Genomic DNA, 27,989 nt, shown 5'->3' with positions numbered 1-27,989 from the left:
CCTTATTTGAAAGAAGAAAATATTTATTAAACTATGTCAATCATTGTGTTGGTTTTGGCTTGGATCACAAAGAGACCCTTGTTGTTGTTTCAGTCAAGTGACCTGCAGAGCCCATAAGCCTCTTTCTGATCATAGAAAGCTGCGACACTCTGGACGTCTCTGACCAAACCGGTATCATCACTCACACTGGGATTGTTAAATATAACAAAAAAAGTAAACAACTGAAATATTAGTAAATATTTGGACCAAATGAATTATTGTGAGGTTTTACAAAAATGCAGAGAAGAGAAGCCGTAATACAAATACAGATAAACTTGACCTGCATGCTGGTAAGGACTTTAGAGCTGGTTAAAATGAAATGAAATGAAATGAAATGGAATTAACTTAACTTAACTTAACTTAACTTAACTTAACTTAACTTAACTTAACTTAACTTAACTTAACTTAACTTAACTTAACTTAACTTAACTTAACTTAACTTAACTTAACTTAACTTAACTTAACTTCACTTCACTTCACTTCACTTCACTTCACTTCACTTCACTAGTTGAGTTACGTTACGTTACGTTACGTTACGTTACGTTACGTTACGTTACGTTACGTTACGAATTGAAGGGAATTGAATTGAATTGAATGGAATGGAATGGAATTACTTCACTTCACTTCACTTCACTTCACTTCACTTCACTTCACTTCACTTCACTTCACTAGTTGAGTTACGTTACGTTACGTTACGTTACGTTACGTTACGTTACGTTACGTTACGTTACGAATTGAAGGGAATTGAATTGAATGGAATGGAATGGAATGGAATGGAATTACTTCACTTCACTTCACTTCACTTCACTTCACTTCACTAGTTGAGTTACGTTACGTTACGTCACGTCACGTCACGTCACGTCACGTCACGTCACGTCACGTCACGTTAGTTCAACTAAATTCAATTCAATCAAATCAAATCAAATCAAATCAAATCAAATCGAATCAAATCGAATCAAATTAAATCAACTCAAATCAAATTATAATGAATGGTCATTGTTTTAAAGAACTCTTTAATTCAAAATTTTACTTAAAAATAACACATGTTTACAGTTAATAAATTCATGGTTATTTATATTTTATATCTAGATATTTTATAATTGTGATCTCTTATTTAACTTAATTTTAGCATAGAATGTATCTGTATAATACATTTTCTTCCGTAATGATAACGTGTAGCCAAAGCACTCCGCCCCGTGTCCTGTCACGTGACCTGTGCTGGCTTGGTAACAGAGAAAGCGTCGCTCGCTCGCTCGCAAGATGAACCGCTAGCAGGCACCGGCGAAAGATTATGAGCCAAAAGAATCACGATGCGTTTCGTTTACCTTTGAACATTTTCCACATTAGTGCACACTCGTGTTGCGTACTAACTGGACGTTCAGATGAGCGCTCTTCTGCTATAAGCATCAGACAGGTAAGGGTTTGCGCGGTACTGCGTTGAATGCTTTCACCAAAACATAAAGTCTCTTTACGTAAAGATGCATAGCTAAAACTGACCACTTGCATGCTCGTGCAATGTTTTTGCTTGCCAGACTTAATGCATTTGCAAACCGATGCCTGCCCTCTTCTACACATACCTGCAGCCAGCCTGCCCAGAAACTGGTGCATTTCCATATTCCGTGTTTATTGCATATTTACTGGTGCCATTGCACCGTTGGCCAGTTTGGCCATGTTGCATCCTAGCTGTTACCTAATGCGATGAACTACTAATGCACTTAATAGGATTCAGGTCGCTCTGCCTCCCTATCTCTGAGAAACAGGCTGTGTCCATACATAACTGAGCCCAATACATAACTGTCTACCAGCTTATGCTAGAGAAGGCGCCAGCATCTGTTGTTAGCAGATGACAGCTTCATTGTGTGGTTGCCAGGGTCTGGGGAGTGATGTCTTCATCAAAATGTTATAGTAAACAGCGCGTGTGTGATTATCACAGATCCTGAAAGAGGATAGGAGATGGCCTGCGCATGGAGAGATGAGTAAGACAAATTGAGGTCTCATGAGGCTTGTGCATGGAAGAGCACACCTGTTACAAGCATGGGAAAACTACAGAGCAAGTTGCGTCGGCGCTCTGATCTGTACAGGTGAGAGGAGCAGCGTTTATTACAGTGGTGTACAGAAGAGGAGCATCTGCAAACCTGTAAATGTTGAAATATGTTTTTGTCACCTTGAAAGGGCCAAAGAGGGGTCCGAAACCGCGCCTGTACCCCAGGTAGTACAGTATGAGCCTGCCCACACAGACTCTATCAACTGCGTCATCAGCCTGACCTCTGACCTCTGTGTGTCAGGGGGCAAAGACATGGTGAGGGGCATTGAACAGCGTCGACATCACTGTTTGTTATTCGCTTAAAATATTTCAGTTTATTGTGTTGAGACAGCTGTAAGTAAGCCATTAAGAAGTGTGTCAAGGGGTTTCGTTGAATTTGAAATTTTACCTTAGCAATAAACAAAAATGTTTAAATGTAAATAAATAAATACTAGGAATAAAAATAAATTAAACATATATATATATATAGATATAGATATAGATATAGATAGAAAAATTATAAAATAATTTTTTTATTTCATTTTTTAATAAAATACATTGCATAACAAAATTAAATTAACATGTAAACTAAAGATCTAACATATATGAAAAAGCTTATTTAAAATAATAAAACTATAATGCTCCAAATGGTGAATGACAAGGTTTTAAAACAAAAACAAAATGTTGTTAATATGGTAGCTCAAGTGGTGTAGAAAGGAAGGCTTTAGTTCTAATCCTATATTTCAACATTCACTAAGAATTATAACATGTTAATACTGTTGCGAATTATGTAGATTTTAAAATGATGTGTCTCATTCTTGTTGTGTTAAGGCCGTTGTTGTGTATGACTGGAGAGCTGGGGAACTGTGTAGATCCTTTCAATGCCACAGCAGAGAAGTTACTAAGGTAATGAAAACCACATTTGTCTACATCATTTCTATGTCATAATGTTTTTGAGTTATTCATGGTGAAACAATTAGCATATTTCTCTGTTTTGTAGTTATGTTGTTTTAGAGGTAAAACCTGGATCTTCAGCGCATCTCGTGATAAAACGGTCCTGATGTGGGATTTGGGTCGAGAGCAAGAAGCCATCCAGGAGTTCTCTGGCCATGAGCTGGTAGTTAATGGAGTAGCCGTCTGCCCAGGTAAGCAAGTTCCTCAGTAAAAACTCCCACAATCCTGCAGTAGCCACATTTGAACATTTCACATTTAAAGACCCATTTAATATGTTTTTAAATAACACTGAAACAGGAAGTTATCGAGTGGATCCTCCCCCTGTTTAAAATAGGTGTTTTGTTACCTCACAACTTGAAATCTAATGAGAAGCTGAAGCGCAATATGATGTCATAAAAATCGTTGATGTGTATTGGCGGAATGGACCGACTGAACTATCGAACATTTTTATCTTCTGAATACAAATTGTGTTCGTGTTTGGGGGCTCACTGGTTTATAAAGTAGATGTAGAGATAAATGTATTCATAATAAAAGCGGTATCACTTCCAACTTGATTTCTTAATGACTTTAAAAATGTATGAATTTTATTAATTGTGGTTGCTAACAAGATAACAAATGACAATATCATTTTTTTTCAGCAATAATGTTAACTGGTTTACAGTAAAAATAAAGAAAAAGTGTTTTTAACTTCTAGTAGATATAAAGCAATTTCTCTTCAAGTTCACACAGGTGTTCCAGCGGAATAACAGCAGGTGTAGTCCATCATATTAACATGGACATGTTCCACTAATCTCATAGCCAAAAAAGGTTAATCAGTTTATTATTTACAATCTAATAAACACTCTGTTAAACTATTTAGCTTGAAAGGTGCAATTCAATGCCCTTTCATTTAATATTGTGTCATCTAATGTCATTCATAATTTTTTTGTCTGTGAGAGTTCTTTTATTTTTTCAAATTAGCTTTTATTTTAAGTAAAAGTTTCTTTATGTTAATTTTAGTCAAATTTAGCTATTTTGTAACATGCTTTTGTCATTTTATTATTTACTTCTTATGTTGCGATATAAGATTAATACATTTTTATTTTAGTTTTTGTGTGCTATCATAATTTTAGTTTATAAGTTTATATCTGAGGAAACATAAAAAAAAAATTTCCAATAATGTTGCGACCTATATTTGATTTGATTTCTATGAACAGAAAAGTTTTTAAAGTTTTCATTTTAGTAAACTAAACTTGCCTCAAGTACATTTAGCTCTATAGACCAGAAGCACTTCCGGTTTCATTTAAAAAAATCGTATATAGGCCTATATGATTAAATCTCAAAAGATATTCGTTTAACATTCAGATACAGTTGTAAATGTTCTGTTGGTTGTACCGGATGTTTGTGTAGTGTTAAAAAATGAAACGGGGAGTTCTTCTGGACCAGCGTTGTTTACGTCTTCCGAAGTAGTCTAGATTTCTGATTGAGATTTACAAGATCTCAAACATAATTTAGTAATTTAAGCAGGAAGCAGATTTGCTTTTATGCTGTGATGTATTTATATTTGTGTTTGTAGATGGCTCACAGCTGTGCACGGGATCTCGGGATAACTCCCTGTGCCTCTGGGACATCGAGTCAGGGAAATGTCTGCAGAGAAACACCATCTCACGTAACCTGGTCAGAAAGTCTTTACAAACCACTTCACCCAGAAGTCCTTAGTAGAGACCTGTTCTTAATCCTGAATATAAATGTGTCGCAACGCTCTGTATTATAGGTGACTCATTTATGCTGGGTGCCAGACAGCACATCTATTGTCCAAACCTCAGAAGACAAAACTATCAGGTTGGATGGTCTCAGATATGTTACACAAGACCTTTCATTGGGATATTGCATTGTTAGTGTCAGGACAAGGGTTAAATATTGTAGTTGTCTTTTTGATATGAATACAAGAAAACTAAAACATCTTAAATATATTAACATAAAGACAGACAATATTATTTCACCCCAATGTTTACTGTATCTTTTAAATGCGGTTAAGTGTGTGTGTGTTAATATGTACTGTCTCTTTAAGGGTGTGGGACAGTCGGACCTGGCAGGTTGCTCACACGTTTCCAGCGAAGCAGTATATCCAGACGCACTGTGACATCAGTCCTAACTGTTTCCACCTGCTGTCCACCAGCAACGGTTTCGGCGGGCAGGGTTGCGAAGCCACTGTAAGTGTGACTGCCAGGACACATTTGTGCACTTGTGTAATTAAACTAAAAGGCTGAAAATGTGTGCTTGTAGCTGTGGGACCTCAGGCAGCCGGGATGTAAGGTGACTGAATACAGAGGACACCTGCAGACCACAGCGTGTTGTGTGTTTTTGCCCCCACGCCATGGATATCCTGCCCTTGTGGCGTCATCGTCATACGACAGCTCGGTGAAAATATGGGATCAGAACACTGCAGGTAACACACACACTGATGTTTGCATACATAAACATGTGCACTCAGACAGATTGCTTACTCTTCCTCATATACTGTCTTAGGTTTGTTTGACATAAGTAATAAGCAGACGGATAACTTTTTCTGTAAAGTGTAATTGAATTTACCTGCATTGATTTGTGTTTTCTCCACGTTCTGTACGCAGCATGTTTATCCACATTAACGTTGGACGGTTCGGGCCCTTTGGTGTCTCTGGCTCCATGTGATTCCAGTAGTCTTCTGTGTGCCAGCTTTAACACTGGACTTCACCAGTTGCATCTGGATCATGGAGCAACGCCCAACCTCTCTGAAGTGGCTCGCTTTTAATTCATACCTGCAAAAAACAAAATGAATCGAGGACTAGAATCGCATTACATTTTAAAGTTGTCGGACTTACAATTTTCAACCGGGAAACATCACATAGTTTTGTATTACAGCAGGGGCCGAGCCTCATCCAGAGAGAAAATTATGCTTTTTTATTTTGGCCAGTATGCGACAACCTACAACATTAGTAACTGCCTAGCAACGTGCTACAAACCTACTCCGAACACCTTAGCAACTTCATAGAAATGTGCTACAAAACCACTCAAACCCATTCAGAACACCTTAGCAAATGCATAGCAACATGCTACAAAACTACTTGGAACCTTTTAGCACGTTGCTACGTGGTTGCTACGAAACCACTCGGAACACCTTAGCAACCACACAGCAACATGCTTGCAACTGTAGCAACGTGCTACAAAACCACTCGAACACCATACGGAACAGCTTATCAACTGCATAGCAACGTGCTACAAACCTATTCAAACCTCATATGCAACACCTTAAAGGGACAGTTCACCCAAAAATGAACTGTCTTCATTTACTCACCCTCGAGTTGTAGGGTAGAAAAAATGACAATGGTAGTCAAAAGTGCCCCAGAACAGTTTGCTTTCCCACATTCTTCAAAATGTCTTCTTTTGTGTTCAACAGTAGAAAAAATAGCTTTATAAATTTCTTTGTTCTATGGCAGTCAATGGTGGTCAAGAACTGTTTGCTCACAATCATTCTTCAAAACATATTTCTCTGTGTTCATCAGAACAAAGAAATGTATACAGATTAGGAACAACCTAGGGGAGAGTGAATAAAGAATTTTGGGGTGTACTGCTTGATAACCGCATAGGAAAGTGCTTCAAAACCAGTCAAAAGCTCGTACCAACACCTTAACAACAGTATAGCAACATGCTACACACCATTAGCAACGTGCTAGCCCTGTCTACACCGGACTCTGAACGCCACGACACGAGAAAAAAAGACAATGGAACACATTAACATTTTTTCTTTCGTACTGTACATGTATGTTTTATTTAAAATAAAGTAAAACATTTTTACATTTTGTCCACACTGGATGCCCATGAAGAACAGTTTTAACGACCGTTGTCGTCTCGCATTGTCATGTCCAGCGTGGACACGGTGTAAGAATCCAGGCAGTGAGTTTTGCATGGACAAGCTCCACTTACATGTTATTTATCCTTTTTGTATAAATGTCGAAACAAAGCTGTATAGGTCATACACTTTGACATAGTTATGACCAATAAGAATTGACTGAATGTGTTAGTGGTGACCCTTGATTTAAGCTAGATAAATGCAAACAGGTCCAAAACGATACACTGCCAAGATCAATTCAGGAAGTCCCGGCGAATAACATAAACACTCTCGTTTTTCTGTTATCTCTCTCGCTTCACACACACACACAGTTAGGTATACACAAACTCAGAGTTTGTAATCTAGAGCGTTTAGAGATGCTGCAAGAGTTTGTACATACAGTACACACACATACACACACATAAACACACTCAAACATGTATGTAAATAGACGGCTCGTTTACTTTATACACTGGAGACCACGAGGATGGAGAGTTGAGGGTCAACATGGCCATTACAAGCGAACAGATTTTGATATTCTGACAGAGATTAGTGATTAAACATTAAAATGTGAAGTCAGTAAGGATAGTTTTACTTGATGCTTATGTTAGGACAGTTGTATTTGACATGTGTTTCACAGAATATTGTCTTTCGGACACTGATAATGTGTTGTTTAATGTTACGTTTTTTTTTCACAGACATAAACCAAAGAGTTATTTGGTCCAAAAAACGATTTTGTATTTTTTAAGTTATGAATTGCATTGTCTGATTTCAGATAACAAAATATCCCTCATTTTAGTGTATCAGAAGAATATTGATGATTCGACAGTCACATGTTGTCGTCTTAATAAAACAGATCTATTTTCCTCAGACACAATGAAGCCCCAGATGAAGCACCTTTATTTGACTATGACGTAAATGGTTTTAGAACAATTGGTTTGGAGGAAATGTTTTTGCTGCGCATTATTTTAATTAACGTCTGTGAAGGCAAGATGTGATCGGCTCTGTTTTGTTTTGCATACCCACACAACAGGAAACTTCTGCAGAATCATGTTTGTTCTACACTAAACTAAAAAGTAAAGTGCTTCTGTATGATTTTTTGCAAACCATGTATTATCTAATGATTTTATAATATATCAAATATGATCTAAACTACATGAACACAAAAGGTGTATTGCACATGCACATTTACAGTACCGTGTTGATGCCATGGTATGCTTTATGGCATTACCGTGTGACGTTATGGTACGGGAACATGGTACCACATCAAAAACGTACTTTGAGAAGACGTTTTTGTCATTGTCTTCACGCACTAAAGTGTACCAATTGACATTATTTTGACCTCATAAGCATTTTGCTTTCTAAAAGTTCTTTCTGTTTCTCTGCTCGGCCTGGCGAGTTTACACGGCTGGCTTGTATTTGACTACACGCTCTGCGTTTCCTCCTGCCTGCAGCTCCAATATTCAAATCTTGATATTCTTTGCAATAGGCTACAGCAATGGAGAGTGAGACAGAAAAACACGGTCAAAAATAGTTGAGTATTTGTTTTGTTTTTTAATGTAAATCATGCAAGGAAACGTTTGGTAGATGTACAAAGGAAGACCCAGCCTGCAGATGTACAGGGAGACGGTGTGAAGAAGCGAGTTGACAGCAAAGAAAACACTTCCATCTCAAAGATGCAAACTGGTGTCGACCGGGAAATACACCTGTGAAGAAGATGGGTGAGCGATTGTGGATTTAACTTCGTAAATTGCTATTTATTACAGTGATGTCTAGATACGGTGTGTAAGATCCATTTTGTTTGTCATGTATTGTCTTTAAACTGTATCAACATGTACGAGTTGCATTATGGGGTGGTTTGATGTAAAAAAATGTTCCTTAATATTTTAGAAACTATTTCGTTTTAACTTGTGGATGTGAAGGTCAGATTTTAAAAACTTGCATTTGAAAGGTTTTAGGTTGAACGTGGGATAACAGTTGTACATGTTTAAGCAGAGTATAAATGCATTTTGTCACCCTTCTAAAGGATTTTCTTAGATAAATATCATTTATATTACATTTTACACATTTAAGTGTTCTACAAACTGAGATGGAGGGACAACAACACGATATATAATAATATGGCGTATATTTATACATATAGAAAATATACATCTTTTGAAGGTATAATTGAAAGGGATTCATATGGCTCAGATGGCACGATACATGTTTTTTAAAACCTAAACACAATATTTCTTACTAAAAAAACGATACAATTACATTACATTCATGCATTAAGAAGACGCTCTTATCCAAACTGATGTCAGGGGTATTTGCCATTTCTCATTATTTAAATGCCGCATATGAGATAATGGACTGAGGCTAAACTCAAAAGTCATCTAATGAACCTCTAATAAAGTCATCGGATCTTTCTGCCCGTATTATTTGTGCCAGCAATGGAATGACCTTCTGCTGCTTTGCATAGCTTTGATGGAAACCTGTAAGCATTTACAAGGCAAATTCTGTTTAAAAACACATCCACAGCATGCTTGCAATGACAAATAACTCTTTACTTTCTGCATGCCATATTCTTCATGCTAATGCATTGATTTCTGTTGGAAAAGAAAGTTATTTTTGCTATCTTTAATATGTTGCTTTTTAATGAATGGATATTTCTGGATGGCCATAGATGGACAAAAATTATTTTTCCAGGCAGATGGTGTACTGTATTTCTAATTGATGGCTGGAGACACCAGCATTTAAAACGTTTTTACAGAAAAAATGCTTTATACAAGAAAAAAGATGTTTGCCAATTAGGTAAGAAAAATTATATAATTTTTTTCTTTAAAAATTTTTTTCTTACCCCACTGGTAAACTGGATTTCTCACCCTCGTGTCAATCCAAAAGTGTATGGCTTTATCTTACCGGCAGAACCAAAGAAAATATTTTGAAAACCAAACAACATTGGCCTCCATTGACTTCCATTGTGTATATGGACACAAAACCAACCATTTCTCAAAATATCTTCTTTTGTGCTCCACAGAAGGAAAGTGTTATAAACAACACAAGGGGAATTATCTATCACAACTAAATACTAAGTACTAAATACTAAATGTTTGTATTGAAACCCGACAAAAGGTTCGCCTCATGAATTTCTTGTATCTGTAATTTCAAATCACTAATCTGTTCGAGTTCTTGTCTAGGTGTGCCACATCACCATGGACGTTGAAGATGCCCATTGAGTTTCCTTTTTCTCACATACTCCCTTTGTCATGGAGCCTGACTCGAACGACATCAGTGACCCCCAAAAACCTGGCCCGGATGATGAAGAGACCCCTGATCTGGAGTGCGTTGTCTGTTTCTGCCAGTTCAACAATGTCTTCAACACACCCAAGGTACTCCAATGCAAGCACACCTTCTGCCTGGAGTGCCTCGCCAGGATGAACGTGAAGTCTGCTCAACCCAACACCATCCAGTGTCCTCTGTGCCGAGCGTACACCCCGTTACCCGACCTGGGTCTTCCGAAGCTCGCAAATGACTCCACGGTGCTGTCCTACCTGCCGGCTGCAATGCAACAGGTCTACAGCATCCGTTTTAACCGAAGTAAAGGAAAACTGCAGGTGAAGAGAGCAACCAGCTCCGCGCCGGTTGTACCGCGGACCATCAGTCAAACTCTGGATGTCGGGATCCCCATTGGTGCACAGCAAGATGGCAACAGAGAGAGACCTCTGCTGATTACAGTACTGCGGACACCCATGTGCAAAGCTTGTATCATGAGCGTAATGGCGATTCTTGTAGTTACGGCTACTATTATCATTCTCTATATTAAGAAAACCTAATTTGAAGTTTAACACTATAGCCATAACTTTGCCATTGTACACCAGCAAGATGTCAACTACACTCGAACAAGAAACGAACAGGATGAGCATTTTTTTGTTTGCGTATTTTTTTAAAGTCTATATTGTAAAATGGGTGCTTTCGACTGTACATTTTTGAGATACTGTACTGTAAAATCGCACATTATATTAATGTGAAAAGTCGCTTGGCAACAGAACTATTATTTGGCAGACCGAATAATCCTAAATATTTTTATTATTCGCAATTGGGGCTGTCAAACGATTAATTGCTATTAATCGCATCCAAAATATAAGTTTGTGTTTACATAATATATTTTATATTTATAAACACATGCATGTATACATATTTAGGAAATATTTACATACAATTCTTTATATGTACCAATCATTACTATTATATATCGGACTAAATGTTAATTAATTATAAATTTTTCTTAAATATTTGCATGTATATGTTTTTATTCATATGTACAGTACACAGACATATGTAAACACAATCTTTTATCATGTCATGTTTTTCTTAGTATAGTGGCAGGATCATGACAGAACCTCATGTTTAATGTGGAGAGAGGCCATTGTTGTCATGGCTTTCCATACACTCTCTCTGGTCTCATCTCTGTTCCCATCCTCTCGTTACCTCGTTATTAAATAATGCCCAACACCTTTTCCCCTCTTGATTTTCTCCCTTATTTAATGCCCTTGTGTCTTCTGTCTTGTGCTGGTTCATTGTGGTTTGTGTGGTGAGTTCTTATGTCTTGTTCTCTAGTTTAGTTATTTGTAGTACATGTCAAAAGTAAATTTAAGTCTTGTTTCAGTGTAGTTAGTTTTTTGTCCTGTCATGTTATTGTATCCCTGTTTTGTTCTGTTACCCCCACGTGGGTCTATGTTTTATTATTTAATAAAATATGTTAACCCCTTACCCGCTGTCTGCACCTGGGTCCTCTCTCCGTGTCTCGCCACTCGAGAACCATGACACCTCTGTATACTTTTAATTTTAATTTTTCCATTAAAGTTACATCTTTATGAGATTAAGATGATAACATTTATAGACATGTTTTATTACAATTTATATAAAATAAAATGTTCCTATTAATTTTATATAAACGTTTATATCATATAGACCAATAAAAAAACACAGACCAGACGTTAACTTTGGACCAGGCACGTCTGACTAATGAAACCTTCTATTAAAGTGATCTAACAAAAAGTATTTTGACCAACCCTGGTCAAAAATTGAAAATAATCAGAAGAAATAACGAATGAAATGAAGGGGAGAGTGGGGTTTGATGAGCCATTTAATACCTACGTGGTCCTAAAGATAAACTGAAATGAGGCGTAAGTGCAATAAAAGTATTTAATCTAATTTCAGGATGTTTCCTATCAATCTAAATTATTAGAACACAGCTAATACATAATGGTTTTAAAAACATATAAAAAGTGCTCCTGTGGCTCAGTTTGCCCCATATAGGTAGGGGTAAGTTTAACGTTATGGCGATATACTGAGCTTGCAACTGAATTTAAATAAAACCATGTTTTTAAAGATTTACCTTCTAAAAAAAGTACTAATACAAAAAATACTAATAGTTATTTTATTTGCACTCTATACTGCTCACTTGCCCACCAGAAATATTATACTGAATGCTCATTTGCAATAATGGACCACTTTCATAACTGCATTAACTCATCTACTGCACTGCAACTTTAATAGCTAATGTCAATAATTTATGCACACTTAAGTCACTTGCACTATTGTTTAGTCTAAATTATTATCTGTTCATAGCCACCTGTACATTAATGTTCATAGTATATAGCCATCTGTATATATTGTTCATAGTACATACCTACTGTCATATTTTCATAGAACATACCTACTGTAAAATATTTTCATAGCCCACTGTATAATATTTCCTAATATTGTATTCTGTATTTATTCACTGTATATCCTGCACTTGCTAATCGCACTTCTGGTTAGACCTAAACTACATTTCGTTACACTTTACTTGTATATGTGTAATGACAATTGAATCTAATCTAATCAAATACACTTTACACTTCAATATCTTTTATTTGCAATCTCATTTCTGAAATAACTTGTCCTGTGAAACACCCAGGTCTCTCTATGTTCTCTATTCTGCTCTCACTGTGTCTGTTTTTGTAGATTCTTGGCATTGTACCGTGCTTTTTAATGCCAAACATGTTAGTGAATTAAATTGGAAAGATATACAGTAAATTGTATGAGTAAAACCAGGTGTAAGATACTTTGGTGTACACTGTCCATAAACTCAGTAGCCTATACTAAAGTAAACATGACAAACTAGAAAGTTATGCGATATTTAATTGAAATTATACAGGTTTAAAAATTAGAAATTGAAGATAACTTAAGTGTCGACACTGAGTCAATTTAACCCACAGTATGTGGCTCACTTTGCCCCATAGCTGCCACTTTGGAAAAGCTTACAAATTCAGGCTACTATTTAAACTTTGGTAAATCACCAACATGCATCATAAATATGTTTAGACCTGGATACATTTGCTTTGATGTAGTTTTTAAAGTCAGTTATACTGTCCAATTCTCCAATGTGCTTCACATTTTCACATTCTGGCAGGAATGTTGGGTGGTTTCAAAATGTATGGTCAAATTATAAAAAAAGTGTTTAGTCGCTCATATATGATGTTTTATTAACAAGGTTTGGGAGGAGCAAGTGCAGACTAATAACCTCGGCTGGCTTTCGATAAACAACCACAGCTATCGTCCGAACAGTCTATAAGTAGTCAAGCCACCTCACCTCCATTCTATCGGACGTTTCGCAACATCCCCATCTCCACACCACTAGCCCGGTTTACCTCAGCACCGGGGTATGATCCGGGGACTTCTCCCCGGGAGGAGGATACCAAGCTAAGAGCACTCGCCCCGGGACAGCACGGCAAACACGCATACTATCCGTCCCAGTTCATTAGAGGCAAGGTGAACTCGAGAAACAGTGGGTGGATTAATTTACCCACTGACTCATTTTACCCCACTCTCCCCGACTGCAGGAGTAACAAAGTTCTCTTGGGTTTAATATGTTAGAATATGTTTTAGCATTTGCATACTTTTGTCATGCACTAAAATATACTTTCTCAAACAAAAACAACATATTAACATGGTTGGTGAATTTGCAGACAGCACACTTGTTGTGAAGTAGACACTACCCTGCCCGACCGCAAGATGGCGATGGGCCGCAAGAGTTCATTCACAAACTTTGCCAGGCATGCTGACGCAATGGAAAACTACAAGAACCCTTTTGGACTCCCTTGCCTTGGATGGATGATAATAGCAAACACAGCAGTGAAATCTTACAAACAAGGGAATTTTATGCTGTGTCATAGCAATGACTTGATTTTAGAGGATGTGGTGAAAAGTTAGGTTTGTCATACACTTGTTTCATTGGCCAGGAGGAAATATGCAGTATAACTGGACTTTTCTGAATGGAGAAATCAACAGTCCATTTTTAAAGAAAATCTATAAAAATAGCACAAAGACAAATCTTCTCCATGTTTTTTAAGGGGCATGACAAGCTAGTCTATAGGCCGTGCCAGTTTACTCTGCAATACGTCAGATATCCACAGACATATACATTACATGTTGTATGACAATAAGATAGACTGTCTGTATGGATTGGGATGATTTAAATGTGTCGTGGAAAGATGCGTGTTTGTTTTAAAGTATCACCATTGAATCTTCCTTTGAAGATGCAGATGGTTTGGGATGCACAGGGAATTGTGATGTAAGGCCCCATCACGTTCGAATGACACATCTTCATCTTTGTATTTTGGTGCGTCATATCGCACGGCCGAGGCTTTAGGGGTGAGGCCATCCGTTTAAATCATTACAAAGAGGGAATAACAGCAGTAATGTGTATATTTGTGTTACTATTTCTACTCTGGCGGGTCATTGTGTGTTCGTGTATTAAGAGATGTATAGGTCCTATTGTTTCTTTGCTTTTGTAATGTGTTACTTATGTAAGAGACAAAGGAATGTGTGTGTGTGTGTGCGTGTGCGTGTTTAGGGGTAGGGTTAGGGGATAAAACACAGTATACAAATCACAATCCATGTAATGTGTGTGTGTAATGGTTTGGACGGTTGGGGGAGGCCTTATTTTAAATGACGTTGTTTCTAATATTGTGAAATATGTCAAACTTACAGTATACTTGTGAGGATATTTAATGTGGTTTTCAGTAAAGGCTATACAGTATATTGCCCAAATCAGATTTACTTTCAATATGGCAACAGATTTGTGGTTCAGATTAAGGATTGGGTTTTGGGACAGAAGCCTGAAATCAATGAGATGTCCTCAGTAACGCAGTGAAACAAAAATGTGTGTCTGGTTCAGCCAACCAGTTTGGTCTGCTTGTGTGCGTCCTTCATGGGAATTGGCGAGAGTTTTGACTATTATTCTTTGTTTTTGTGAAGGTCTGGTTAGTTTTGACTATCCATGTGTGTGAGAGAGAGAAGGAGTTGTATATTTGTAAAACTCTTTGCATCCACTGAGTCAATCTAAAAGCATTTCTGTTCCCTAATACACGAGTTAAAAAAAGCAATGATAAATAACTGACAACCTTTACTGTGTTCATTTTTCCCCCAAAGATCCAGTAACTCTCTGTCCCTGTTTCAAATATTATTTTGTCTCTGTTGTTTATTTATGTTGGCTAATTTTAAAAGGTACAAAGAAATAAAGACCTCACAGGTGTTTCTTAAGCAAAGCGTAAATAGGCCAATTCACACTCGCCCAATTTAAATCTAGATTAAAGACGCATCTTTTCAGCCAAGCATTCACTTAATGCAAAATATGCTAAATAAACCACCAGGAGATGCTGACATCAGATATTATTTACTAGGTCTTTTTTATAACAAGTTAAACTATTCATGTTCTGTGTTTTACCCTTTTTTGGTGTTTTGTCGTTTTTCCCCTGTAAGTCTGCTTTGGAACAATGCACATTGTGAAAAGCGCTATATAAATAAAATTGAATTGAAATTGAATTGAATTGAATAGGCGACAAAACAGCAGAATCCCTCTCTTTAGTGTACATGTGTCCACCGAGGTCAATGTCAACATCACTCACCGCAAACAAACAACAAGTTAGTCAGCAATACTCCCACATACCATGAGACCTAGTCTACCTTACAGTGCGTGAGTAATCCCCCCCTCACCCGGCTCAAGCAATGTTATCAATGTCAAATAAGGGCTGGACCAGGGTCACAAATCCACCAGGTCTTGAACCACTAATGAAATTGAATAGGAGAAAAATTTTATAGATATTCAAAGCGTGAGGGCAAAAAAAGGGCCTTCTGTTATCATATATATTAGGATATTTATGTTCTAGTTCTGGGTTTAATTCGTTCCTCTATACAGACACATCAGAAACTCTTGATCAGATATATTTCATTATTTATACCAAAATGTATATAAATATTTGTTCTTTTTTTGATTGTGTAGCTAATATAAAACAGTTTTTGAAACATAAAATAATAAAACTAGCTTTACATATTCTAAATTGGTAAAAAGAACCACCATTTTTTGTGTTGCTATACAACATTGTCGTATTTATATTGATGTTTTCTGATAAATTAAACAAAACTATGTTTTTGCTTAAAATGTAAACAAATTCATTTGGTGTAAGAAAAACTATTACATTAAGTTATATTAAATATTTTTAGGGAATGGTTTGTGTTTAATATGCATTATTTACAGATGCTCATGTAGCCTATTTGATGTAGATTTGATTTTGATAATTATAGTTGAGTTATGGTTCAGATCGAAAAATTAAGTACATTATATGGTCTAAAAAGGATTCACAAAGATAAAATAAGGCAGTGAAAAATAATTTTAGTGATCAAATATTGCCTTTTGACAAAAAGCTGTCTCGGTTGTGGACAGAACCCAAGGGCAGGCAGAAGTGAGAAATCAAAACTTTATTTAAAAATACCCCCGATGGGGAAAACAGAAACAAAACAAAAAGATGCAACTAAACACTTCCCACAAAGGGGACAAAACAAACAAGGTCCTTTGACTAATAAATAAACTATAGTCCACAAACTTGAGCACAAGGAACAAGGGTAATCCAACTGGTGAGTACTGATGACAAATAATGACAATGAACCGACAAGGGACAGAGGAAAACTGGGACTAGATAAAGGGAAACACTAACAAGGACTGATGACACAGGGCGAGTGGCGGCAGGTGACATGAATGAAACACTAAAGGAAAGCTAACAAGAGGATTGCACGAGGCAGGTGAAGTGAATGAAACACTAAGGGGAAGATTGTACAGGGACGGTTACAGGACTAAACACTAATGCCACTAACAGGGAAACAAGGGGGCGGTGCTTAAGGACGGCGGCACCGGAGAGAGAGCATGGCGTGACAAACCAAACCAATGCTCTTTCTCCACACAAAACACATGGGACTGACATGATCCTGCCACAAGACTCGAAAACCAAGACAAGGAGAGGCAGGATCATGACAAAAGCTCTAAAGGTCTTCTAAAACCAACACAATTCATTTCTGCTTATGTTTTTAATCTTATTATCCAGCAGTCGATAGCAAACATAAACATACACAAAAGTGAACAGGTTGCTAGGTTAATTTAAAGATGTCCCTATGACATATGCTCTGTATAATCTGATATTAAGGTGGAGTTGTTCATCACAAAAGTAGGCAGGTCTGAACTGTAGCAACTGCCCGTTTTTTATATTACTATAGCAACAAAAAACAAAAGCACGTCCAGTCACGACATGGCATATTGGCCATTTATTTTAAGTACAAACAAACCCAAACTTTGTAAAACAAATCCCCCAGTTGAACTTTTTAAAAATGTGACCTTTATCTGTTTCTGGCTGGATGTTTGGTCTTAAAGTTCTTGTTCATTTGGTCTAAAATGTGTTCTTCCAGCAATAGGATACTTATTGAATAATTAGTGAATTCAATTCAATTCGGTTCTATTTATATAGCGCTTTTCACAATCTGCATTATTCCAAAGCAGGAGAAAATAAAAAAACTGAAAAACACAGAAAAGGTACAACTCAGCACAGTGCATGGTGTTTATAGAACAAGCAAGATAGTTCTAATAAATAATAAATAATGTCAGCAGTCTCCGGGTGAGCAAGCCAACACCGCCTGTGGCGAGGAACCCAAACTCCAATTATAAATAAATGGAGAGAAAATGTTTATGAACAATAGTTATTAGTTGTGATTTATGCTGAAACGGTTTAGGTCTAATTTGGTCTTATTTTGTGACTGATATCAGACAACAGAGCAGCTATAACTTCAAACTGCTCTCATGTAATGTGTGACAAGTAGTCCTTCTTTGCTCTTGGGTGGTGATGGGATTGCCTGAACTGGAGCTGGGATGGTCAGTCAGTCTCTCGCAGGAGGATGGCACGGGATGTTCTAGTTAGGGATGGGCATGTGACGTATCAATTAGACTGAAAATAATGCAAAATAAAACAGCTTTCTGTTCCACCCACATGATGCGTTATTTAAATGTTATTTAGACAATTTGTGAGCAATGCAGAGACATGGCAGTGGTGTACAGATGGGTCATTCTACAGTTCTGGTGGCGTTTCTATATAAAATGAGTTAAGAAATAACACTTTTCAACCATACATTAAACCATACTTTCATAAATTAATGAATCATTTTTATATTCATTATTGGGTTATTTTAAACAATGTGGGACTTCTAAATGTATTTACTGTTATTTTTGTAGTAACTGAATTACTATATTCGATCTTACACGATTTCAGTAAATACACTTAAGATCTTAAAATATAAAAAATAAACCTAACACATAGGCTACATAGAAGCAGCATAGACTGCTGAATTGTATGTTACCAAGGCCGCCATATTGGAACAGGCAAAACTGCATATTACGCAAGAAAGTCAACGGGTGCTGCGTTTTTTCTGTGATGTTATATAACAAACACTAACGTTTACATTTGTCGTCCGATTGAAATAGTTTACGATCTACTAGGAGTACAAAAGCGTTTTCTTGCGTTGAATCTCAGTAATAAGACTGGAAACTGGGCTAAGTAACGGCTTTGACCGTTTGTACCGTTGATATGGACATCTGGAAGCGCTTCCATGGAAAACCTCATTTTCTGCAAGCAACAAATGCACTTCAACGTATAGTGAATCATTGATTCATTCATTCATTGATTTATTAAATATTTGACAACAGACAACAGTCTACTTTTGCATCTTTTCACTAAAAATATTCTTCTTATATCCGCCTAATGAAGCGGTTTTGCATGACGCTGGCAAAAAAAGAAGGATGAGATATGTGACAGATAAACGAAAGGGTGGAGCGATAAAGAGATGGAGATGAAAGTGAGACCTCGGTGAGCAGGTGTGAATGTGTGCACAGAAGAGAGACATCTCATCATCTACTAAATCATCCTCATAAAGAAAACAACTGAGATTCCAGCGTGTGGAAGCGAGGGAGACAGACAGCCCAATGCAACTTTAAAGGTAGCAGTCCACCTCAGCTTTCCGAGACCCTGTTGTTGTTGTTGTTTAGTGTAAGTGTGGTACTTTACGTCTATGATGATGATGATCTTGCAGCCGACCACACTTTCTGCAGTGATGTTTACAAAAATGCATCAAAAAGATAATCTTTTGCACGTGTTTCTATGTTTCCAGACCGTTATCATTCATATTATTTATTTACGTCATTGATGCAGTGGAACAGAACCATTTTCATGGTTCCTTTTGCATAACTGACCTAGCAAAGCATGTGACATTTATTTTAAAGATAGCCCAACCACACTGAAAACTTAAATAAGTTATAATAAAGCATATACTGTATACCATTTTCAAAAGAAGTGTTTGAATATCGTATTGCTTTGAAAAGTTTGCGGGTCATGTCTATAGTTAAAGTGATAGTTCACCTTCCTTGTGTTTAGCAGAACAAAGAAACGTATACAGGTTTGGAAGAATCTGAGGGCGAATAAATGATAACAGCATATACATTTTTACATTTTTAATACACCTGTATATTATCTAATGGACTAAAGTTTGCCACAGTACTTTTGGACAGCTGTGCGTATTTCAAAAACAAGTAACATTTTATGCAGGCAGAGGTTAAATATTAACTGTGTGTGCACTGTGTGTGGTTCCATCAGCTTCCTGATGCTGCATGCAAAGCCTGTGTGTATGAATAGTTATGCAAAACATTACCCCCATCCCCTGGCCTTACATCTGGACAAGGAAACAAACTAATATATTGATAATATTTTAGGAAAATATGTGATGAACAAAGTAATTTATACAGGATGCATTGTGTCATGCATGCAGCTTGATTCATTTGCATCTGAAATAAAATGTTAGGATTCCTAAGGATAAAAATGGTAGTTGCCAATGTAAAGGTCACGGCTAAGAAAGATTAACTGTGGTTTAAAAAGTGCTGTTTTTGTATAGCCAGATTTACTACAGATACTGTATCCTTGTAAAACTGTAGTAAAACATGGTTAATTGTGGTTACTATGGTTCTACTACAATCCCAAAATATATGGTTACCGTTGTTAAACCATGGTTCATTTTTATACGTTATAATGGTAGACTGTTGGATGTGGATACTAGGCAGTTTTAGTATTCTGACAATATTCTGTGAGTGCACTATAGTTGAAATAGTGAGACCCAATGTGACCTACAACTAGTCTGCTGTGAGTTATTTTAAATGAAAGAAACAACTATAAATATTTGAGAGTGGATATACATTACCTGCTGTAGAAACATTTTAAATGGCTTTGCAAAGACTTTAAAATCCATTAACAAATCGCTTGTTACATTTAAAAAAGCAATTAGAATGATTTAGGGTTAAAAGGACCTTCAGGATTCATATGGATCATAAGGCCCAGCCTTAAGTTTTCAATGCCTTTCAAAGGTTTAAAGTCTACCAACAACTTCTACAAACATGTCTATATGGCTGCCAAATCCAACTATTAATTATAAATAATTATCATGTATTTGCCAAGAAATGTATCAAAATGTCACGCTAACCACTGGCACGTGCAATATAATTTTACTGTAGATTTCCTCAAGCTATGACGGTAGAACATTAGCAAGGCCAAAGTCATTAACATTCATGCATTTGGCAGATGCTTTTATCCAAAGTTCATTCAAGCTATACATTTGTCTCATCAGTATATGTGTTAAGTGGGAATCTTGCTGGGGCTGCATTCACAGGGATCACACCCGGAATCGCTTGTAAGTCACTCTGGATGAAAGCATCTTCCAAATTGCTATAAAATGGCATTTGGATCTCATGTTTTCTTTGTTTCTGACAGTGTGGATGGTTGAAAGGTTCCAATGGACGCTCAGATTGAAAATGAAAGAGGTGAGCAAAAGGAGATGGCAGTAGGGAAGAGCGCGTCTCTTCTCTCCCCACAGCTTAAAGCCATGATCAGAATCAAGAAGAAATACCTGAAGAAACATCATACGGATCACAGCTCTAACCCAGCCAGGCTGGGCCTGAACGGCTCAAACTGCATGATCTCAGATGGCCAACCTAGAAGGCCTAAAAGGAAGACCAAGCGTCGTGTGCTGTTCCCTAATGACACTCTCATGTTCAAGCCAAAGAAGGAACGCAACCGATCGAAACATTTCCTGATCTTCTTCATCCTCATCATCTTCCTCCAGGTAAAGTCTACCTTTGTTTTTTTAAAGATGAAGCCTGTATCCATGTGACCTTTTGCGAAATCCGTTCTCCCAGGTCTACAACGCCATCTTGGATGACGATACTTTGAAATATGACCTCGAAGGTTTGGAGAAGACATTACAGAGGGAGATGTTCGGTCAGCGGGAGGCGCTAGAGGAGCTAATGGACCAGCTGGTAGATTACCTGTCCACCTACAACCACCAGCAACCCCTCGCCCTGTCTTTACACGGGCCGTCTGGCGTGGGGAAAACCCACCTGGGTCGCTTGTTCACACGCCACTTTCGTTCCGTGATAGGTGACAAGCTGGTGGTGCAGTATTTTTCTAAGCACCACTGCCCCCTGAAGGAAACAGCACAGCATTGCGCCTCCGCACTGGCCAAGCGCATAGCCGAGGTAGTGACTCTAGCCGAGGAAGAAGAGCAAATTCCGTTCTTCATCCTAGATGAGGTGGAACAAATGCAGCCTCCGCTGCTGGACGCTCTGAAGTCCTTTCTTAAACCGGATCAGAAGAATGAGTTTCTTAACGTGGTTTATGTTTTTCTAAGCAGCCTGGGCAAAGGGGAAATAACAGCTCACGTCCTACAAAACGGCTCGATTGCTGGAGCTCATGAATCGCTTCGGCACGCCCTGTCTGGAATCCATCCGCTGTGGAAGGACCCCGCGGTGAAGGTTATTCCTCTGTCTCTACTGGAGCGTGAGCATGTGATTCTTTGCTTTCTGGAGGAAATGACGCTCGAGGGGTTTTATCCCGACATCACCCAGGTAGAGACACTGGCGGATGAACTGGCCTATCACACGACGGCTGAAAAGCGGTTTGCGAAGACCGGATGTAAACAAGTTGTGGCGAAGGTTAACTTGCTTTAAACGAAATCCACTTTATGGTGAAGCGAGTTAAGGATGTGAGCATTTGTGTTTTTTTACATCTTACAGGAAAAACTGTCATAGTTTTTCGATTCAAATGAAATACATTTATTTTTTAGTTTCTTCATGCATCCATGATGCATGAGGACAGAGGCTTTGAGTGATGAGAGGGACATCACCAAAAACGTTTAACAAAGGTTTATATAACTCGATATTTTAGTTCTTCTGAAACCACGTGATAACTTTGTGTGAAATTTGTGTGAATTCCACAGTTTAATAATCACATCTGTGAACAGATCATTCAGAGTTTTTTAATGAATAACTCATTTAAATTATTTAACTTAAAGGTCCAGTCAGTAATATCTAGCAGGAAGGTTGCGAATTGCAAACAACCGCTCATTCCACCCCTCGCTTTCGAATCACTGCGACGGCAGTATACAAGGGGACCCGCGGTTTATGTAGATAGAAATAGCTCATTCTAAGGTAATACAAACATAACGCACGCTTTATTGTGTACACTCTTTATACACCTCCGAAGACAGCTATGTATATTATATTGCATTTCTATCAATAGATCATCCCAAAAATTACACACTGGACCTTTAAAAGGAATGGATACAAATGAACAGATTGTAATCCTGCATTGCTCATTTACATTTTTCTGTCACAATATCAGATTCCCACGACATGGTTATTGTAGCCAAAAAATATTTCGCAATTCCGATTTTATTGCGATATGTAACTAGTTCAATTATGTCGTCAATTATGCAAAAATTCAGTCGATTTTTGTGGGGTTAGTTTACGGTATTACGAAATATGTATAACGGTTATTGTCAATGTGCCATATTGCGACACCCCTACTTTAAAATATTTCCTTTTGTGTTGCACATCAGAATGAAAGTCATACAACATGCGGGTGAGTAAATTATTTGGGTTCAATTAATAATCTGGATTTTTTCAAATTTAAACAGTTTTGTGTTGAGGTATTTCATGGTCCAGTGCATGAAATTTAGACGCATCTAGCTGCAAAATTGCAGTATATTTGTCTTTGGTTGCTGTGTTTGGTAGTTTTGGTTTCACCCTTGGAGACAACTGTGTGTTTGTGGTAAACGTTTTGATGATTTTAATACCAGAAACTTTTTTACATTGTGGGGACATTTTTGAAACATAAATGATGTCACACTAAATAACGTAAAGTGATAGAATATAGACTTTGTACAGCATAAAAAAGACATACTGTACGTCTATACAAAATCACTATAAAACATGAAAGCACAACATCTGTGTGTGTGTGTGTGTGTGTGTGTGTGGAGAGAGACTGAAACTCGGTTACCACCACAAATAATTTTGGATCCCAGTTACAAACCCCACCTGCCTACAGCCTCATTCTGAATAACAAGATTTTTTTCTAATCACTTTGAGACACGACCTAAAAGCTCATGTCACGCGATTGCCATATATAGACACACGCACACATGCAAAAACACGCATTTATATTGTTGATTAAAATATAATTAAATTACAGTTATTCCATGAAAATTACAACAAATGAAAACATTTTACTGTAAATGGGATTTTGAGTTACATTGTGTGTCATGGTCATTGAAAAATAGCTCCTCGTTGGTTATATAGAAAAGCTATGACCTTTACACCTAGCTGCTATTCATATCGCACTTTTCCACCTTCCTGTTGCAAATGAAGTGTGCACGTGTCATGGGGAGGTTAAATAATATTAGGATCAATGTCGGGACATGTTTAATCCAGACATCTGAATTTACAGACAGCTCAATTATGTACTCTGAATGTTTTGTTAAAGCAATTCCAAATAGTTACAAGGGTGGCAAAGGGCAATCGAGGGTGCTGGAGTGGTCACATTTTCAAATCCTGTATAAAGTATCTCCAGAAAACATCAAACTAGTCACAATAGCTGGAACTCATTTTTCAACGGTGATTGATAAATGAAGGCAAAACAGCAAGAATGACCAAAAAACTAATTTAGAGAAAGATGAAACGAATGAAGGTTTTATCGTGTGTTTGATCTGTGGGTTGCGTGCAGCTATCGTGAGGAAAGACTGAAGGTGGAGAGCTGGGCCGGTGCATTCTTCTGCTTTGTGGTTTAGCCCAGGACATAAAGTCTTTCAAATCTCTATACCTTGCAGCTATTTTACTGAAACAACATCATTCAAAGCACGAAATCTTAACACTGCGTTCTTTATGTGCTTTGTAGATGCACTTTGAAAATGCTGAGTTGTTTTAACCCATGCGTTTAAATCAACTTCCGACCTAAAAGTGCATTTAAAAGTGCATGCACGTTTGCCGCATTGTGGATTTTTTTTTCTTATGTTCAGATTTCTGTTGAGAGCTTGCTTCATAATATCACTGAAATGTTGAAACATCCTTTTAAAATGGGAACTGAATTTTTTTAATGAACTTGTGATGTAGTATCGGCCTTTCCCTTGTACACAAATGACTTTATCTCTTTTGCTAAATCGGGGAAAGGAGAAAGTTTTGAACAGTAATTTCTTTATGAACTTGCTCAATAACTGATTTTTCTGATACAAAAGTTATGGATTGTAGCTTTAAAGGTCGGAATTTAACTCCATAGATACTGTTTGTATGACTGATACCCCGAATATTGTGACTTTTTGCAGAAAGATGTGCTATTGTACATGATCGGGCTCTTTATTTTTGCAATCAAATGAGTGAACAAATTATTGCAAGAATTATTACAGAATTATTGCAATGATTGTATGGTTATTTTAGTTTTTATTATAGTTTTTATGAGAAGGTATTTTGTTTAAAGTTGTAGATTTTCACTGCAAAATCAGTTTAAATTGTAAAATGTTATAGATTTTTGAATATTTTGTATCTACGGCAGCGGAAAAAACTAAGAGGCTATTCCAAATTTTCATTTAATCAGCATTTCTAGTCTTATTGTGACCATTCCAGTCTAGCGTCTGTTGAATTTCAACAAAATCAAACCTCAGAAGTGACATAAAGTCATCCAACAGCAATGTGAAAGATTGAGAGCATGACAAAACTGTGATCAAAATCCAGGTTATCACATAAAAATATATTTTTGTACTTTTCCTAAATACATGGACAAATATTACTGTGTTAATGCTTAAAGGTGAATAAGAAATGGTTTTCTATGCAGTATTTGACTGAAGTTATTTTGACCTGTTTCTCCAGTTTTTATTTTCTGCAAATAAATTCAAACAATATTTGTATTTGAAATTTGGGAGAAGTATTGTTTGTGGCTGTATTGTGGCTGTATTTTATATAGGCGGTGTTTGAATCCCAAGGGTCACTCATAAAAATTAATACTTACGAATGCACACCAAGTCACTTTGGATAGAAGCTTCGGCCAAATGCATTAATGTGAACGTATACTTCAGGGATAGGAGTAAGTAACCGATGACTTCATGCGAAGAGTGATGCGGTTCATACCATAAACACTCCTCCACAAACAGCCGGTCACCAAGTGGAAATCCTTCGTGCTTATAGATCACAAGACCCCATCAACCAAAACCTACATCCTGTTGTACACTTTCTGTGTGGGTTCACAGAAGCTCTTTTGTTGGGTTCAAAGAGTTCATCTAAACCCAACAGCCACGTCATCCACCTGAGCTGGAACTTAAACCACAGTCGCCACAGTTCTCTAATAACCGTGTCATTTGAGCGGCCGTAAATATACATCTTGAGGTTTCTATACTGTGGCTGAAGGAATTATGACTTTCCATGGCAACCTGGAAAACAAACGCGAAGTGTAAAGAGTCCCTTGAAGGTCAAACTCTGTAATTCTGTATGGAATGCAAAGAATAAACGTTTACCTTCGAGTGTCAGGTTCTCAGATACACCCAGTATTTTCCATCTGTCATTGAGCCCCGGGCCCCTCTAGGATTATATATCCAGGGCCCTTTTGTCACCGTTTCTGAGATGTTTTGAGATCTGGTAACCACTCAAAATAGCGACAGCAGCACGTTTTTGCGAAGTCGGAAGATTTTTATCAGTCCGTAGGAAGAATAATTACAGATGAGATTTCTTTTATATCTCACTTATTTCTCTGATGCATTAAATGAGGTAAGAGGAAAGTTTTGCTCGGGTATTTTGATCTCAGATATTTTCTTTTGAGAAAAAGAGGCAGAAATCTCACAAATGTAAGAGTTTCAGAGATCTCAACAATCTCCAAACTGAGCCTAGATTTGTCAAGTCTGCAGTCAAAAGTGAATATTATTGAAGATCTCAGTATGAACTCAAATTTACCCAAATCCAGATTATTTTACTTCATTTTACACCTCCATACGCTTGTATTATCATACTCATTTGTTTCTATTTTTAATTATTCTAAGCAATTTTATGAGAAACATGTACACCATTAAAGTCGCCTGTGCTATCATGGACCCACCACCGAGAATTCCAGATGTTTCTCTGGGAAAATAAGTTTTGTGAAAAAGGGAACATTCAATTTCTTCCATTCTGTTTTAACACTCTCCACAATTCCTGAAATGCAAGACAATCGTGCAAAAAAAACCTGAATTTAGTTTTAGCCCCTGAGCAGCAGGCCTGCAGGAAACGTGCAAGTGTAATATTGTGATTTTGCTTTGATTTCACTGTCCTGAAGAAAAGTAGCTTACCTGAAGCAACATGTCTGAATAGTTTATGGTTTAGATGTTGCAACAATTCAAATAAATAGTAAGCAAGCAAGCACGCGTGGCATGTAATGGACGACAAGGGTTTCCCTTGAAAAAATTAAAGGGGATGCCGTGAGGGTAAACAGAGCTAAAAATAACCCCAGGAACCATTCAAGCACACACAAGGCGGGTCCTGATAAAGGTGTTCAAGTTACACCCATGTGAAACACATCTATAAAAGGACTAATGATTCACAGGTGAAATTATCAGAAGACACAGTGGAACTGAGATTTTGAAAAAAGATCTCAAAGCAAACCATTTGAGGAAGAGTCAGCACGAATGTTTGCGGAATTGATGATTTTTAGCCAGCGTGTTGGAGTATAAACAAATCTACACAGACAACAAAGCTCTGCATCATCTTTAAAGATGTATTCTTCATCATCAGAGCTTCATCCGTATGCCAGTGTGGAGAGGTTGGGCGATGGAGACAAACCCATCTCCTCTAAAACTACTAGATCCCAAAGGCCGCGTACCCGAAGGGTCCTCTACCCCCCAGGAGCGAGGAAGATCTTGCCAAAAGAGCAGAGCGATCCTGTAAAACGATGGCTGCTTCTGCTTTCTGCTTTACTTTTCCTGCAAATCTACATGGAGGACGGACTCTGTGAGACCCAACAGCCGCCCCAGGAAACCTCCTGCTCGTATGGGGAAGCTGAGACGGAGAGACCCTTAACCTGGGGGTCTTCAGAGATAGACGTTGCACAGTGCTGGGGTTTAAACAGTCACGTTAGCACCCAGGCGTATTGCACCGAGTGAGAAGCTGTTCCTGAGACTCATGGCAAATGCCACATCCGTGTGTGAAAGCAAAACCGCATGCACAGGAACTGTTAGTGAGCTTTTCCAGAAAACACTGTAAGAGCGTGCAGGAACGTGCACATGCACACCAAGGGAAAAAATTACGGTGCTACTGGAAAGAGCAGCGTGATTGAATCACCCGTCTGAGCTGTACTGGATTTCCAACATTCACTGAAATCTGGCCATCTGAGCACTGCACGGGTCAAGACTCTCTGACTGTAAACTGATACACACGCACACGTCACA

The 27,989-nt window shown here is 37.6% G+C and overlaps 3 protein-coding genes across 8 annotated transcripts; all 3 read left to right on the top strand.

Moving 5' to 3' along the window:
• Positions 1-131: 131 nt before the first annotated feature.
• wdr31 (WD repeat domain 31) lies at positions 132-7,966 on the top strand. Of its 2 annotated transcripts, none has more exons than XM_079476963.1 (10): positions 132-329; positions 1,973-2,120; positions 2,212-2,338; positions 2,894-2,968; positions 3,063-3,207; positions 4,572-4,672; positions 4,770-4,837; positions 5,067-5,208; positions 5,282-5,444; positions 5,626-7,966. In XM_079476963.1, the coding sequence occupies exons 2-10, from the start codon at positions 2,074-2,076 to the stop codon at positions 5,784-5,786; spliced, it is 1,029 nt and encodes a 342-aa protein (XP_079333089.1). In that variant the 5' UTR covers positions 132-329; positions 1,973-2,073; the 3' UTR covers positions 5,787-7,966. The 2 variants fall into 2 exon arrangements, with proteins under 2 accessions (XP_079333089.1, XP_079333088.1); XM_079476962.1 differs by lacking the exon at positions 132-329 and adding an exon at positions 1,246-1,453.
• Positions 7,967-8,345: 379 nt separating this feature from the next.
• LOC306904168 (RING finger protein 225) lies at positions 8,346-11,617 on the top strand. Of its 5 annotated transcripts, none has more exons than XM_079473916.1 (3): positions 8,484-8,584; positions 9,555-9,659; positions 10,046-11,617. In XM_079473916.1, exon 3 carries the CDS (start codon positions 10,115-10,117, stop codon positions 10,679-10,681), a length of 567 nt encoding a protein of 188 aa, XP_079330042.1. In that variant the 5' UTR covers positions 8,484-8,584; positions 9,555-9,659; positions 10,046-10,114; the 3' UTR covers positions 10,682-11,617. The 5 variants fall into 5 exon arrangements, with proteins under 5 accessions (XP_079330040.1, XP_079330043.1, XP_079330039.1 ...); XM_079473915.1 differs by having other exon boundaries at positions 9,532-9,659; positions 10,046-11,611; XM_079473914.1 differs by lacking the exon at positions 9,555-9,659 and having other exon boundaries at positions 8,346-8,584.
• A 7,440-nt stretch (positions 11,618-19,057) lies between these two features.
• Positions 19,058-25,491, top strand: tor4ab (torsin family 4, member Ab). Its single transcript, XM_079476472.1, has 3 exons — positions 19,058-19,208; positions 21,026-21,377; positions 21,451-25,491. Exons 2-3 carry the CDS (start codon positions 21,048-21,050, stop codon positions 22,258-22,260), a joined length of 1,140 nt encoding a protein of 379 aa, XP_079332598.1. The 5' UTR covers positions 19,058-19,208; positions 21,026-21,047; the 3' UTR covers positions 22,261-25,491.
• Positions 25,492-27,989: the final 2,498 nt, after the last annotated feature.

Source organism: Barbatula barbatula, assembly GCF_947034865.1.
Source record: "Barbatula barbatula genome assembly, chromosome: 2".
NCBI lineage: Eukaryota > Metazoa > Chordata > Actinopteri > Cypriniformes > Nemacheilidae > Barbatula > Barbatula barbatula.
The sequence above is the reverse complement of the archived record's forward strand: the minus strand, read 5'-3'. Positions and strand labels throughout refer to the sequence as shown.